Source organism: Pinus tabuliformis, chromosome 3_2, assembly GCF_031772625.1.
Source record: "Pinus tabuliformis cultivar Carrire ecotype Pingquan chromosome 3_2, CPIR1, whole genome shotgun sequence".
NCBI classification, from domain to species: Eukaryota; Viridiplantae; Streptophyta; class Pinopsida; order Pinales; family Pinaceae; genus Pinus; species Pinus tabuliformis.
Genome location: NC_142302.1, coordinates 21,899,067 through 21,915,526, shown reverse-complemented (window position 1 = coordinate 21,915,526; position 16,460 = coordinate 21,899,067). Strand labels below are relative to the sequence as shown.

The following is a 16,460-nucleotide window of genomic DNA, read 5'->3' as shown; positions in this document are numbered from 1 at the left end:
ATACATATATTTTATTTTTAAAATTTGAATTTATATTCGACAAAACTAATAATTATATTAATTTATTATTTAGTTTATAAAAAATTAGATGTTATTTTATTAAAATTAAAATTAAAATTTTAACTCAAAAAATGATTTATATATATATACAAATTTATTTATTTATTAAAATTAAAATTAAAATATTTATTCAATTTTTTTAATATAATTATTAGTTTATAAAAGTATTGACATGAAAAAAATGAGTACATTGTATTAATGAAACGTAATGATGTAATAAAATGTTTAAACTCTCCATTAATAATAACTGAGATAAATACAAATAAAAAAAAATATAAAATTATTTATATAATTAAATTTTATTAAATCAAAACAAATTTAATGTGTTTGACTTAATTGATTAAAAATTAAAACAATACCTATTACATTATACAGCCGAAGACCGTATAATATATACATGCAGAGGAATCCAGAAATTATAAACACATTCTCATTTCATAAATCATTAAATTGTAGTCTCTACTTCACGGAAAGTATCATTATTCTCTTTGGTGTACTTAATGATTAAAAAAAGCACGCGAGTGCATGATGTGGTGGCTGGGGCGATTGGTTTTCGCACCCCCCAGCCACGTTTGATTCCTGCAGGCGCAGCGCGATGTTGATGCTGATGCTGATGACATATGTGCCCGATGCTGATGACATATGTGTTTCTGCTCTGCGCGATGCTGCGGCTGATGACATATGTGTTTCGGTGATGATGTAATTCTGCTCGCTTCGGCGATAATATAATGTTGTATGATGAAATCAATCTGTTCGCTTCGGCGATATATGTTGTATGTTGATTCTTCAGCGGGGATTCTCTCCCCCCCTGAAAAAAAAAAAAAAATTCTACTCGCTTCGGCGATAATATAATGTTGTATGATGAAATCAATCTGTTCGCTTCGGCGATATATGTTGTATGTTGATTCTTCAGCGGGGATTCTCTCCCCCCTAAAAAAAAGAAAAAAAAAAAAAGGAAAAAGAAAAAAAAAAGAAAAAAAAGAAAAGAAAGAAGGAAAGAAAAAAGAAAGAAGAAGAAAAAAAGAAAGAAGAAAAAAAAAAAAAAAAAAAAAAGAAAGATAAAGAAGAAAAGAGAAAAGAGAAGAGAGAAGAAAAGAAAAAGAAAAAAAGTAACCATTTTTTCTAATAGATAGCTTTGGAATATGGCTGAAAAAGTGGTAAAAAAAATTATTTAAAGCATTGCTGCAAAAAATACTTTAAGTAGCTTTGTCTATGCTAATATAATAAAAAGATTATAGAAACGAAAGTTACCATTTTATATAGTAGTGTTGCCAAAGAGATAATTTTATATAATAGTGTTGCCAAAGTGATAATTTTTTATTTTTGTAATGTATCATTCCAAAAGTTGTAAAAATTGCCTTCACGGGGAAGAACTATGATATATATTGTTTTATCAAAGTGCATGCTAAACTACGAAGATGGACTAAAAAGATGCTCTCCCTCACTATTAATTATTATGCTATTTTCTGTTTCAAGGTGTATAAGAAGTGTTAAAAGCTTGAGATATATTTATAAAAAATGTGTAGTTTTTAGTTAATTTGATTTGAAATTTAAAAGGGATTTTCGTAATGATAAGTTTGAGTTTTGAAGTTTACATAGTTTAAGTGTTTTAAATTTTTTTAGAGTGTCGTATTTATTTATACATTTTAAACATCATAAAAATACAAGATTTCAAAAAAAATTATTTTTAAATTCCCAATTTAAAAAACAAAAAATCAAATAATTAAATTGTGCATATAAAAATAGCAAAAATATAATTAAAAGTAAATATCATATAACAATTATATGACAATAACACTACAATATTATTTGTCAAAATCCAAACAAAGAAAAAAAAATTCAAATAATTAGATTGTGCCATATAAAATTAGTAAAAAATAATTAAAAACAAATATAATATAGTAATTATATAAATCAATTTTTTTATAAAAAAAAAAATAAAAAAAAAAGTAGTGTTTGTAGAAAGGTTATAGTATAAGATAAATGGTTTAAACTTTGACTTCTAAAAAATTATTAAAGTTTTAAACTATTTAAATATTAAATCAAATATTTCATAATTATAAAAATAATTTTTATTTTTAAAAAAATATATTTCAATTTTTTAATTGGAAAAAAACAATGAAGTGACTAATTGTATGGGTTTAAAAATATATTTGTTAGAATTAAAACAATTATTAAAAAAATAAAATTTGAAAATTTATTGAGTTTAGAAGCTCATTCTACAACCCAATATGACGTGTAGCTTTCATTCTACAACCCAGTATGATGTGTAGTGTTGTCCATCCATTATCAAAGTGATAAAAACCAATAGTCCAAACTATCTTCACGTTTATTAATCAAATATCATATTACATATATATAGGAGTATTGTCTCAAGATAGGAAAACTATCTTGGACATACAATCTGTTGGTTGAGAGAATATCTCAACCACACACAAATCTAGGAACATAGTTAGGAACAGACTCCTCTAGTTAGAAAGACACAACTGAGACAAGTAGGAATTACATATTCCAACACACCCCCTTAATGAGTACTTGTCTCGATATCAATCTGCAAAGTCTAGTTGTGGTCAAACATAACAAAAGAATATGTTGATGTCCATATAAAGGAGCAACCATCCACCAGAATGCATGGGTGCCAACCGTTGCAACCACCAGTGTACTAGGTTGCCCTTCGCATACATGGTTGTGTCAACCCTTATAACTGCATAAATGTACCTGTACTTGTAAATTCCCCTCCATCATCATCATGGGTTTTATAGGATTACCCGTAACCATGCTCTAGGTTTTATCGGATTACCCTCAACCATCCCACCAAAGGCTCTTAGTCACCAAGGCTCAACACAGCCACGAAAGCTCAACTCATCCATGAAGGCACTCCAGCCACTCTTGGCCACAACCTTGCCACTGGGGCACTTCAGCCACTATGGGCTACAAACCTAGCACTAGGGCACTCCAGCCACTCTGGGTGACAAACCTACCACTAGGGCACTCCAGCCACTAAGGCTCACCAAAGATCCTACTCAACCAGACCGAGGGTTTTCTCGGTTAACACTAAACCATGCCAACAGGAATCTCTGTCCCACTTCACTCTTACATGTGGTTTTTGGCTTACCACAAACCAACACTGCAGATACAAAGTGGTTTTTAGATTGCCACGAACTGTATGGGGGTACACATGCCTTACAAGGCTTACAACACAACTCCAAATTTTCGAGTTATCAGGTACATATTTTACAAAGACCACTACAAAACATCCTAGACTTGCTTACTAATAAAATGTGTACATCATGCTAGTGAGTCTATTCCACAAACTCACACAAACATTCACCTCGTTGTCCATCATTATTTAATTTCCTGTGTCTTTGTTGCTCAAAATCAATATTTGTTGCACTTCAACCTTGACCACTGAGCGCCTTTGGTCTCTTCTTTCTATTTCTAATTTAATTGTCTTGGATTCACCTGCATGATTTGTTAGAGTAGCTAATTCTAACAAAACCACTCCATTGAGTTAGCTAAGCTCAATGTTTCTAATTCCAAAACAATTATAAATACCACACTAATTTGTTTCTCATTGGAATTTTTAAGTATGCAATTCTAAGAGATTGCACTTTTACATTGAGTTGATCAAGCTCAATGTGTTTACCTTCCCAAACTCCAATTCTGTCAAGTTGACCGGAAGAAAAAGAAGAAAGCAGTAAATCTCCAGTTGCATGAGCAAGACACTATCCAGAGTTCTCTAATCTCGGCAGCAAATCAGCTGATGAGCCGCGGCCTTATTCAGCAACTTCTCATCGTTCTTAGGCACATCTTCGTAGCCATCGATCGTCACCACATGGGAATTTTTTCTGTAAGTGTCACAGCTACCATCGTTGGCCATGTAAGGGTAATAATCCTCACTGTCAAGCCCATTGTTGTCTATAGTAAATTGGAAAGCATAATCCATGAGAACTTTCTTCTCCTCACTGTCAAGCCCATCGTTGTCTATAATAAATTGGAAAGCATAATCCATGAAAACTTTCTTCTCCCTGCCTTGAAAATATGGTTTCAAAAAGGACCAGCCAGTGCCAATTATATCAGGGTAAAAAACATAATTCCCTTAAAAAAAACTGAATATATAAAACAGAACATCCCATTCATGGGTTGTTCCGGTCCTCTTAATGAAAGACTTGTCCTCTGCCTCACAGATGAGATTAAAGGCTTTCAAGCAGATGAGTGTAGCCATAAATACATGGATCCGGTAGGCCATCGGGTGGTTTCTATCAACCACATAGATCCAAACCCCATCCAACACAATATATATCAAAAACAATGAAAAATAGAGCTTCGATAGAAGGGTTTCACCGACTGAAAGATAATCCCTTGTGCTATCACTGAATCCCTCAAGATTATACATAACAGTCTTTACATCCATTGAAACCACAACATCGGGGATACAATTAAAAAAGACCATAGTATACTGATTTGCTTCAAAACCTTGGAAGGTTTTGTTATAGTAAGTCAAATTCTCCAAATCCTTGAATGTAAAGAGGTGTACAATGAGCTTACTCTCGAGTACACAGTGGATTTCACTGTGCTCCAGATCTTGCAAAACGTGAGACCATGCATCTCTGGTGCTCAGGAAGAACCCCATGTAGGCAGGGTCGATCTTCTCCCCCTTCAAGTTCTTGTAGGAGGGGTTGTTCACATGGATTTCCAAGCGACCTCTGTGCGTGAATCCGAATTCGTCAAAAGGGATGATCGACCGGTCGTCAGATCTTATCTCCGAGTGCTGGATCTCAGCTGAACAAAAAGGTAAGAACCCCATCAGAAAGGCCATCGAAAATAAGAGGATTGCATTGCAGAAACCCTTGAATCCAACCCCATTCCAAAGATCTGAGATGAATGTTTCATTACATTACCGTCGTGAAAGGCCCTAGAATCACCAAACTGCTGCGAGGCTAGGAGAACACTACAAAATTAAACTCCGAGCTCTGTCATTTCCGATTGGACCCAATAAGCCGCCATTAAACTCCACAAAACAATCGCTTTCCCGCCCATGTAGTTCACGCTGGACAACCATCTCCATAGTTAGAACCTCCAACACTTTATTGCATCGTACCACTACAAGTTTTAAATCTGAGAACATGCACACACGACGCGTGCCACAACTCCACAAGTTTGTGTTGATGGACAAACAAAAACTACAAAATATACTCACTTATTTCCTCAGCCTAGGACGAGCCAAGCCTAGGAGGGGCCAGGCCCTCATGGGCTGTAATACCATGATAAAAACCAACAGTGCAAACTTTATTCACTTCCATCAACTGATTCATGGTGACTATAACATCACAAGTAGACTTAGGCAGGACAATTCCAATGTTAGGTCGTACACAATACTTCTTTGGGGATGTAGTTTTCACCTTGAAGGCCACATAATGATCTGAGTTATTTACCAACTGAAGAGAACATGAACTCCGCTTCTTCAGTTCGAATGAGAATTTAAGTTCAGTCGGATGAATAGTCAGAAGATCCCTGTTACTCATTCTTTTCCTTGAACTTGAACGTGAACCCTGGTACAAATTCCGAGGCTGAACACAACCCTCAAAACAACCTCTTTAGATTAGCTTTTGCAAAGCCCCATTTCACGAACAGATCAACACCTCCAAGTGGTGATTGAGGTAACCAGAAATGAACTGAAATGGAATCCACCTGGGATCTTCCAGATCTTGAAGCTCCAAGAACCCCGCTTCTCCAATGCTCAAAACATGAAATCTGAAGATGTTTACCAACTCATATTCAGATCAATTTTATAGCCCTAGCAATGCAGCTCCTGGTTTTGCAACAACGCGCGAATTCAGAGAGTTCCAAAGCCCCTGCACTGTAATTGGAGCATGAGGATTTTCTTGAGGCGATTACAGAGCATCATGCTTCTGCTCCACTGCAACCACAATTGATCTACTACAACCTCACCACGCCTCCATTGTGCCACTGCTCGTCCAATGGACTCCGCACACTGCATACCCAGTGCTCCACGCAACACACCAACATGTAGCTTCACCTCGGAGCTCCAACACGTAGCTCTAGCATGAAACTCCAACACGCAGATCGCACCTCAGCAGGATCTTTTCCAAGACGGGCCACCACTCCAAAAAAACAGTAGCAGCGTTGCCATTCGGCCTCTGCCAACACTGCTAGTTCGCCAGCTCGACCGATCTACTGTCGTGCGTTGCCAACTCATCAGCAACAATGTCCACAGATCCACGACACCACCGTCCCAGTCTGTTTCCAACTAAACTCGGTTGCCAACACACTATAGGTGTTCCACCACTACGTGATTCTGCAACCACCGGACAACAACCCTGCTCTTGACGCCAACAATCAACTGCATAATTCTAAACACTCGTCCAGAGAAAACATAGATCTATGAGCAAACAGATTTGCAAATAGAGATCTATTTCAGTCTCTGCAACTCCTCCATGGATCTGGCAGCAGAGATGCCACGCACAGACCACAAAAAAATAACCACATGTTTCGACGGATGATGGACACTTAAAAAAAACTAAAACAAAATATACTTCTCAATTATTTCCTCAGCCTAGGATAGGCCAAGCCTAGGAGGGGCTAGGCCCTCACGGGCTCTGATACCATGATAAAAACCAATAGTCCAAACTATCTTCATGTATATTAATCAAATATCATATTACATATATACACGAGTATTGTCTCAAGATAGAAAAACTATCTTGGACATATAATCTGTTGGTTGAGAGAAAATCTCAACCACACACAAATCTAGGAACATAGTTAGTGTAACACCCTCTGGGGTAAATGTGCATATAAAAAAACATAATAGGAACAAAAATACAATAAAAATATCAGCCATCAAAATCCATATATACATCATTACATTTTCACATGGAAATCAAGGGAATGAATTCTTTTCATTAATAATGCAATGAACCAACTGGTGATGGGACTACCACGTTCCACCCGACCATAGATTGGCTGAGCCAAGTCTCTCTTCAGCCAATCACCCCCGTGCCATATTCCAAGCATGAATGTGGGACTCATAGAACACATCAAAAAACACCAATCAATGTGGATGCCACCAGAGTTCTCCACCCACACTGTGACATACTCTCTAGGCTTTATCGTGCATCCGCAGTCTGATCCAGGGATCACTAGGCCCTACACCGAGACATACTCTCTAGGATTTACCGTGCATTCCATCCCGGAATCACTAGGCCCAACGGAGAGAAAATCCACCTCTTGGCTTTACCATATATCCTGCCATTCACTGGCAAGGATTCCTAGGCCCACCGAGGCACACAATCTGGCTTTACTGCAACCCATAGTCTGGTTCAGGGGTTACTAGGCCAGTGGCTTCATGCATCCTCAGTCTGGTTCAGGGACCACTACCACCATGTGTTTGTCAATTCGGAGATCCACCCCACTCAGCTTCGAATCCAATCCGGCCATCCCCCACAAAACGCATGAGAGAACCCATCTCATCAAAGCTATCAGGAAATGGCAAGGCTAGGCTGAAAATACTGTCACACCTGGAAAAACCCATGCCATGGTAGAAAAGAAACACATGGAATCCCATGCATTTCAAATCTAGCAAGGAAAATACACATGCAATCTCATGCATGCCAAATCTAGCAAGAAAAATACACATGCAAGTTGATACCTGCAATGAAGCCTGTTGTAGCTGCTTGATCCTGGCTTCCCCTGCTTGATCCTTGCTTCCTCTTGCCTTTCTTTGCCTTTCTTGCTCCAATGCCAAAGTGCTCCAAGAAAACTCTAAGTAACCAAGAGCATGAGAGAGAGAGAGAATAATGAGACAACTCTAAAACTAAACTGACCAAGTCTTGCCCACTGACCCTCAAAAGTCTTTTTATTAATGAGGTCTCTATTTTCTTCATTTTCCTCCTCACATGCAACCTATGACCTTTCACCTCCTTTCTCTCCTAATTTCCATTATTTTCCTTCATTTTCCTCCTCACATGCAACTTGTGACCTTTTACCTTCCTTTTCTCCTAATTTCCATTAATTTCATAAATAAATGTGCCAAAATACCTCTTTGCCTCTTTAATGCCTTAGCATTTGCCTTTGTCAATTTCCTTAGCCATAAATAACCAAATGAACACCCACTAGGATGTACTCCCATCATTCAGCTTGGAATACGTGTCCCAGTCATCCGTGGTTATTGTTTTTAACATTTATTACATGGAATTTTCATGAACAGACTCCTCTAGTTAGAAAGACACAACTGAGACAAGTAGGAATTACATATTCCAACACAAACTTGAAATTTTTCTCATGTCGGCCAAAATAAAATTTTAAAAATCTAAAAATAAAACATTTAAATAATATTGGCTCATAAAAAAATTTGCAAGTGAAGAAAAATTTACATGTAAAAAAATTAGATCTCTCGGCTCATATTAGATTCGTATTTAATATAGATCTATACTGCAATTATAACACCAAATAACGTACTATTTAAATATATATTAAATATCTTATACCATAAATTAATTAACTCTCAATTGAATTATTAGTTTTCATATTACTCGATCACCGCCTTTTTCCATGTTTATACCTTATCCATCTATTAAAATATTTTAAAGGACCATTACCCACGCAAATCAAATCAAGGAATGCAGACACATGCACAAATTCTTTGATCTAGTTGTAAGCGAATTGTTGGAACGCGTCTAAACCGGTGGGATCACTTTGGTCTCTGTGTTTAAATCGAAGATTCAGTTTATAGTGCTTTTAAGGACTAAACACTGGATGTGGCACTCCTAGTAAAGTTTATAGATTTCGTTACAAATCTTTTGTTGTTGACAGTGTAACCAAATTTCCCAATTTATATGTGTCGTTACGAAAAATCTGGTATAGAGCAAACAGAAATAACTGAATTTTTTAATTATAATAATTACGTCGTAAGGCGTTTCCCTTTGAAATCAACTTTCCTCTTGGGTTACGTGTACATTTCTGAGCCTTTGATTTAAGTGTTAGACGATGAAAATAATCTTACCCATCCAATTGATTAGACCGGTATACGATGCGACCCAACGGATCGACGCTTGCCCTCGCTCGACGCTACGCTACTTCCAGGTGCTTCTCCGTGTGGAGACCTTGCACTTGCCCTCGCTCTGGATTTGGTTTCAGGCTTGCTGTTCTTGGCGGTCTTCGTATTTTTCCTCTGCGTATTTACTCCACTGGGAGATTCGTTAGCTGCATCGGGGAGACAAGCATTGGTGCTGAGCAGGGGAAGGGACAGAGATGGAGATCCCCAGCACAGAGAACGCTTTCTCAGAGTGGTTGAATCAGGGGAGGCAGCAGTGGAGGCCTGCCCCTTGGAATCCGTCGATTACTGTCCTTGCGAAGATCCACGACGGAGTAGCCATTTCACCAGAGAAAGAAATGTTTACAGAGAGAGGCACTGCCCTCCTCAAGATCAAAATCTCCTCTGCCTCATTCCACCACCTCTCGACTACAAAATTCCTCTGCCATGGCCTGAAAGTCTCCACAAGGTCTTTCTCACTTTTCTAATGGCAAACATCTGTTTTCTTTAATGTTGGTTTCCAGTTGAATTTTAAAGTTGTGAGAAAGAGCATTATGATTTTAGGAATTACATTTTAGAAATTGCAAAATGCTGGATGCCAGATTGGTAATTTGAAATAGCTTGTTCTTGGTTCTAGATTCTATAGACATTCAGTGGCATTTGGGTTCCATAATTAGATATAACTACTTTCTTGGGTAGGCAGGGGAAAGACTGTTAATCTATTGATAAATCTCTATGTGCTTATTGAACGGAAGACAACCAATTTTCTTTCTGTAATATTACTATTAGTTTCGAATTGGCTCGAGGAATCTCCCGATGTCATTTTGCTGTCTGCCAAAAATCATGCATCAAAGACTTGACTCAATCTTGGGTACTGCAGAATAGCTTAATTTAAAATCTGTTATTAAATCTTGCTGTTTGATTAAACCTGCATGGTAGATATGGCATAGCAATATGCCCCATAACAAGATTGCAGATCGGAAAGGGCATCAGGGCTGGATGAAGGCAGAAGGACCTTACTTCATATTTCCAGGTGGTGGCACCATGTTTCCCGATGGAGCAATACAATACATTCAGAAGCTGAAACAATATTTACCTATAAGTGGTGGAACCATCAGGACAGCTTTGGATGTTGGCTGTGGGGTTTGAACTTTCTCCCTTTCTCTTCTCCTTAATGTATTGTTTTTGAAGCACCTTTGCAATCTAATTTGTAAATGTACTAGTAGAGCCACGACCCATTACCAAAGGGAATATCACAATTGATTGATTGATTGATTAATATTGAATCTTGACTCCCTAAATGCAGGTTGCCAGCTTTGGAGGATACCTGCTTAAGGAAGATATATTAACCATGTCTTTTGCTCCCCGGGATTCACACAAGTCACAGATACAGTTTGCATTGGAAAGGGGCATACCTGCGTTTCTAGCAATGCTTGGAACCCACAGACTGCCCTTCCCTGCTCATGTATTTGACCTGATTCATTGTTCCCGATGTTTGGTACCCTTCACTGCTTACAGTAATCTTTCTCCATCTCTAACCTAGTGAGAAGATATTGCTGTTGAGTGATATTTCGTTTTGAATTTACACCATTGATGATATCTAATTTTTCACCTCAAAGAAAACAAAAAGTTAAAAGCACTGTACTTGCACACTATGGTGCAAAAATTACAAAAGGCGTATTTACTGAAGGAATACTCTGTCAAACAGATGGATCTTACATGATCGAGATGGACCGTTTGTTGCGATCAGGAGGCTACTTTGTCATCTCTGGACCTCCCGTGCAGTGGCCTAAACAAGAGAAAGAATGGGCTGACCTGCAGAATTTAGCGCACACATTATGTTACGAGTTGGTTATTATTGATGGCAACACTGCAATTTGGAAGAAACCTTCCAACAACTCGTGCTTCGCGTTGAAGAGTGTAACTGGACCTAATTTATGTGACGAACATGATGATCCCAACTTGGCATGGTAATTTATTCCATCTAGCGGTTGAAATTGTGTTTTTTGATGTAAAAATGTATATCACCAACTTGGAGCTTTGATCTCCTGGCTAACATTCTCTTTCAATCCGCTTACAGGTATGTACCATTGAAAGAGTGTATTAGCCAGTTTCCACCATTGAAAGAGAAAGAGAACAGTTTAATCGAGCTTCCAAAGTGGCCAAGCCGGTTGAACGAACCTCCTCAGCATGCTGTAGACATAAAGAATTTTCTGGATATATTTAAAGCTGATACACGGAGATGGCAAAGGAGAGTGACATACTATAAGAATGTGCTGAATCTGAAGTTAGGATCTTCAAGTGTACGCAATGTTATGGATATGAATGCAGGTTTTGGTGGCTTTGCAGCAACACTTATTGCAGATCCTGTCTGGATCATGAACGTTGTTCCTACTTATACAACAAATACTCTTGCTGTGATTTATGACAGAGGCCTTATTGGAGTTTATCATGACTGGTAAGTTTATATTCCTTGAGAGTTTTGTTAAGTGTTTGAACTATATTGCTATGATCTGCAGAATTCACGTACTTAAAATTCCTACAACACTGCATCTTTGATTTCTGATTTTCCAATTGCCTTCCTTGGACGTTGAGTTCAATTTCAAATCAAGGTTCTAGTTAAGTTTGGTTGGCTCTTGGAACAACATCTCAAGTACCATAAGATGGGAATATTTGCTGCCCATGGATTTCCTTGGTTTGTTTCATCTTTTGATGGGAGAGTGCAAGCAAGAACACGTCTATACAATTTGAATAGTATGTACTTGCATTATGGTGAATTCTCTCTGGTTATCAAGGTGCTCCGGGAACTAGGAAATCTTCAGATTTACATGATATTTAACTATTTTCTAGGGAGATTAGGGGACTCTGGGAACAAGTTTAATAGGATGGTGATTATGGCAATATCATTGAATATTCTATGACTAGAAATGTGATTTGGCAGGTGTGAGGCCTTCTCTTCTTACCCTCGAACATATGATTTTATTCATGCAATTGGCATTGAATCTCTAATAAGAGATCTGAGTAGAGGTGGAAACAGGTGCCTTTCTGATCCTCCATTTGTCTTTTGGGTTTTCTTCAGATTCCTGAACCTATCACTTTATATTGTTTATATTCATGAACCTTGGTCTAAAGAATGATATCTCTCCTCCTCTGTGATAGGCATTCTTCAATCATCATTTTTAGTTCCATGTTAAAGTTCATGTGTTACTTACTCATTGGTTTTGGATTTTATGCTTACAGATGTAGTCTTGTTGATTTGATGATTGAAATGGATAGAATTCTCCGGCCTGAAGGAACTGTTGTTGTCCGGGATACTCCTAAGGTCATTGATAGGGTTGCAAAGATTGCAAGTGCAATACGCTGGAGTACAGAAGTTTATGACACTGAGCCAGAGTCCATGTACTCTTCAAGCCATCAAACTATGGTTCTTTATTTGATTGTAATGCAAAGATTCCAGAAAATTTTGAATTGTGAAGCATGGCAAACAATGTGCACATTGCAAAATTTAATTTGTTGATTTTCTTTGGAGCTTATGAGTTAGAACTTTGAAGGGAAAAAAAAGTGAATTATGAATAGTATTTTAGTGACTAGTGACATTGGGATGTACAATCATAAGGAAGTCCACAAGGCAATCTGTTGAAGACAAACGTCCTGGAGATTTTTTTCTATAGACGTGAGTGCTTCTTATCCAATCTTGCACTAATTTTGAGCTTCACCTCCATAATGGCTAGGAACTGAATTGTTTCTTCTGTAGATTTCTTATATTTGTCATTCCATTTCCCCTGATATACAGGTGAAGCTTTGCAATGGAAAGTTGGTGACTCTAACAGCATCCACCAAAGGTTTTTATAGTGTTGGAAAGCAGCTTGTTCAAAGTCATGCACTTGTCAACTTGCTACAACAGTTGAGCAGGGCTTTTGCCAATTCCTATAGACGTGAGCACTTCTTATCCAATCCTGCACTAATTTTGAGCTTCACCTCCATAATGGATAGGAACTGAATTGTTTCTTCTGTAGATTTCTTATATTTCTCATGCCATTTCCCTTGAGGTGAAGCTTTGCAATGGAAAGTTGGTGACTGTAACAACATCCACCAAAGGTTTTTATAGTGCTGGAAAGCAACTTGTTCAAAGTCATGCACTTGTTAACTTGCTACAGAAGTTGAGCAGGGCTTTTGCAAATGTGAGTATCTTTAAGGTCCAAACTATACTTCTATTGCACCTTATATTATTTAATTGCTTACGAGATGCCTTCTCTCGTGTTTAAGAAACTAACATCAGTGTTTAATGTTTGGGCATCGGTCTTCTCTTTGTGGGATCGATCTTCTGAATGTTTTGATTTCCTTCTAGCTATTAAGGATTTAAGAAATTATAATGATTTTGGATTTTGAAATAGTTCGTTGTGTTGATAAAAATTGAGGCTTCGACATATTTGTTGTATACGCTTTCTTCATGGGCTACATCAAGTGTTGAAGAGGTTGCTTCAACTGGACCAGGCATTCGCTTTTTTCAATTTATGTAAGTTTATCATTTCCACCCATATGATTGTCTTCCCATGTTTTCTGAGATGTAATTGAGTTCATATCCATCCAATTGTATTATAGGCTCCTAAACCAATGGTAAGATCAGTTATATTGCGTTGGGTTTACTAAATGTGGATGTATGAGTGGTGTTAAAATTTAGATGTCATTGTTGGCAGGTTTACAAGAATAGGAATGTTGTTGCACAACTTGTTAGAAGAGCGGAGAGGGCTGGTTTTAAGGCAATTGCACTGATTGTGGACACACCTCGACTTGGGCAGAGGGAGTCTGACATTAGAAATAGGTAGTGAAAATTCATTCTATTTTAGATTTGCTGACAGGACTAGGTAGACACGTGGGATAAATCTTATATTTAGAGTATACTCCTCTTTAACGTTATGAGTTTGTACCCATGTTTTAACACTTTCTCAGCTCTCAATAAAAATCAGAACATTGTGGAATTCTTTTAGGATCAGAAGCGACGCTAGGGTTAGAAAAAGCATTTAGCACCTATAATGTATCAAACTTAAAATAAGTCAGAAGTCTCCATTTTATCTGGGATTCCTCTTTGTTCATCCCTTGTCTGACACTGAGGTATCTAATGTTCTGAAAAGTCTCATTGTGATATCCACTAACAGAAGGCACGGGTCTAAAAATTGTTTAGTTTGAGTTTGTGAGTAGGATGTGAAATGGTTCAATTTGTTTATGCATGGTTGTTTTTTACTTTTTTTACAAAGATAGCCCTTCAATTGCTTGCATATTATGAGTTTCTTATGGATTCCACAATCTCCCCTATTTAGCTACTGTACCTTCAGCTAATACATAGTCATTTGAAAAAGATGTACCTTCAACTCCCGTATCTATTTTTTCACCAACTTTATGACTACAATCACATGAAAAATTGATCAACATAAAACATCTCCCCATGACTCTGAAAATGTGTGGAGTTGTTACAGCCAATTCACACTTCCGAGTGTTAGTTAAATTAAGGTGAATGAGACTAAAGAATTCCTGCCCTTTGAACCAGAAGTTGTTAAGTTTTGTTATGGATAATTTTTAGTAACATCCATGACACACATATGCCATTATTTTTTAACTTAATCTCCACTATGTTTAACTTATTGTTGGAGGCAATCCTGAATGGAAAGAGAAGGAGGTACTGATGAGACTTGGTCACTAATTCCCAGTGTACTTAAACCAAATATGTATAGAAATGGATTTTTATATTTTGTATCCCGCCCACCTCATTGTGAATATATCATGTACGACTTGGTCAACAATGATCACTCACCTAACTCTATAATTTTTATTTCGTAACCCTGAGAATCTTGGCCAAAGATGATCACTCTCCACCAATTTTGTGCTTTCATAAATACCTAATACAATATAGAGTGTACATCATGCATAGTTACAACGATATTCTTTTATAACTCACATTCTTTTTTTCACATTTGTAAGTATTTTGCATTGTTGTTGACTGTACTAATATCAGTTAGTATCAAAACCTCAGATTAACTACTTTGGAAGTTCTGCAATTCTAGCTTCCTTGGTGTCCCTTTTATTCAAAATTATCCTCAAAATCTCACCTCCAAGCTACTCTAGGAATCCATAGCACATGAATTGTTCTCTTCTCCTATTAGCAGGTCAATAGACATGCATGCAACACCTTCCCACTCCAGCTTCTTTATCCATTTTTCCACGGTTTTCCATACATTTTCTACAATCACAGTACTCTTCACAACCTTGAATACCACATGTTTAATTGCCATGCTAGAGTGGGTTCCTATTGTGTCTATCATGGATTCTTGGCACAAATCTTATCGTAGATCAGAACTGAAGTACTGCAATTTTGGCATTCAACTTGCAATATCAAGCACACTTGCAATTTTTTCATGAATGTCTCCTCGACACAAATTCTTCCTGTAGTGCCACACTTCAAAACTCTAGATCAATGTAGCTGGTGTTTCAGTTTTGCATCATGACTTTTAAACTTACCATTTCTCTCCTGGGGTCTATGATTGTCCAATTTTGTGCCTGAAAAAAATACCTTGCCATCTATGTCTCCCACTTTGCATGTTGTTTGTTGATTAATTTCTGAGTTAGGATTGTCCAATATCTTCAGATATTGTAATGGAAGCTAGCAAAAGCTATTCACAACAAACATATCAACTTTTCCAAGGAGTGTCACATGATTTTCTTTTCCAGTTGGTAAGTATTGTCCAATTATGGTAAGAGACCCTATTTTTTGTCTTTGCTAGTGGGCTTCAGTACAACAACTTTGAGGAAAAAATAACCTAATAGTCACTCTATGCTTGGAAGGTTTCAGAGATGAAGGCAAATTACTTCCCCCCAAAGGAAGATGTCATTTTAATGAATGAAGCACCCACAGATTTTTATGTGTTAGTGTCTGGTGCTGTGGTAGGTATCTTTCTGAACGTTACAGAGTCCAAAATTTCAGAACTTTTAGGTGGTTCACTTTATTTCTTTTGCCGAATGTGTCTTCAAACAGAGAACTGCAACAAAGAGTTGTAAATGTTGATGTGGCGCTAGAATAACATTGAAATTTTGTTTCATTTTGCAGGACATACTAGCAGACAAAGACAAGGGTAAAACAGAGCAGGCAAGCTAATTTTTTTTTAAAGGAAAGTGATTATTCATGCTCTTAGTATCTTCTTGTTAGGAGATTCATTACATAATAAGCATGAATATTAGAATGTTTGCATTTCATTTACAAATAAATTTGGAACAACCATTTGTTTCACTATATGTTTTAGTCACATTGGAAAATTTGAAGTACAAAAATGACATGTCTCATTCCAAATGACTT

At 37.2% G+C, this 16,460-nt stretch overlaps 1 protein-coding gene and 1 pseudogene across 1 annotated transcript; one reads left to right on the top strand and one right to left on the bottom strand.

Moving 5' to 3' along the window:
• Positions 1-3,799: 3,799 nt before the first annotated feature.
• LOC149179606 (protein CANDIDATE G PROTEIN-COUPLED RECEPTOR 7-like) lies at positions 3,800-4,926 on the bottom strand (annotated as a pseudogene).
• An 894-nt stretch (positions 4,927-5,820) lies between these two features.
• On the top strand, positions 5,821-13,115 carry LOC149179605 (putative pectin methyltransferase QUA3). The gene is made up of 9 exons (XM_089413598.1): positions 5,821-5,922; positions 9,102-9,584; positions 10,055-10,258; positions 10,422-10,632; positions 10,824-11,085; positions 11,196-11,573; positions 12,057-12,152; positions 12,356-12,554; positions 12,909-13,115. The coding sequence occupies exons 1-9, from the start codon at positions 5,821-5,823 to the stop codon at positions 13,113-13,115; spliced, it is 2,142 nt and encodes a 713-aa protein (XP_089269724.1).
• Positions 13,116-16,460: the final 3,345 nt, after the last annotated feature.

Excerpts from the sequence above, each read along its gene's own strand:
- LOC149179605 (XM_089413598.1), top strand. The coding sequence starts at position 5,821 with ATGTTTACCAACTCATATTCAGATCAATTTTATAGCCCTAGCAATGCA. Across the intron at positions 10,259-10,421 it reads CTTTGGATGTTGGCTGTGGG|GTTGCCAGCTTTGGAGGATA; the intron begins GTTTGAACTTTC and ends CCCTAAATGCAG. Across the intron at positions 11,086-11,195 it reads GATGATCCCAACTTGGCATG|GTATGTACCATTGAAAGAGT; the intron begins GTAATTTATTCC and ends ATCCGCTTACAG.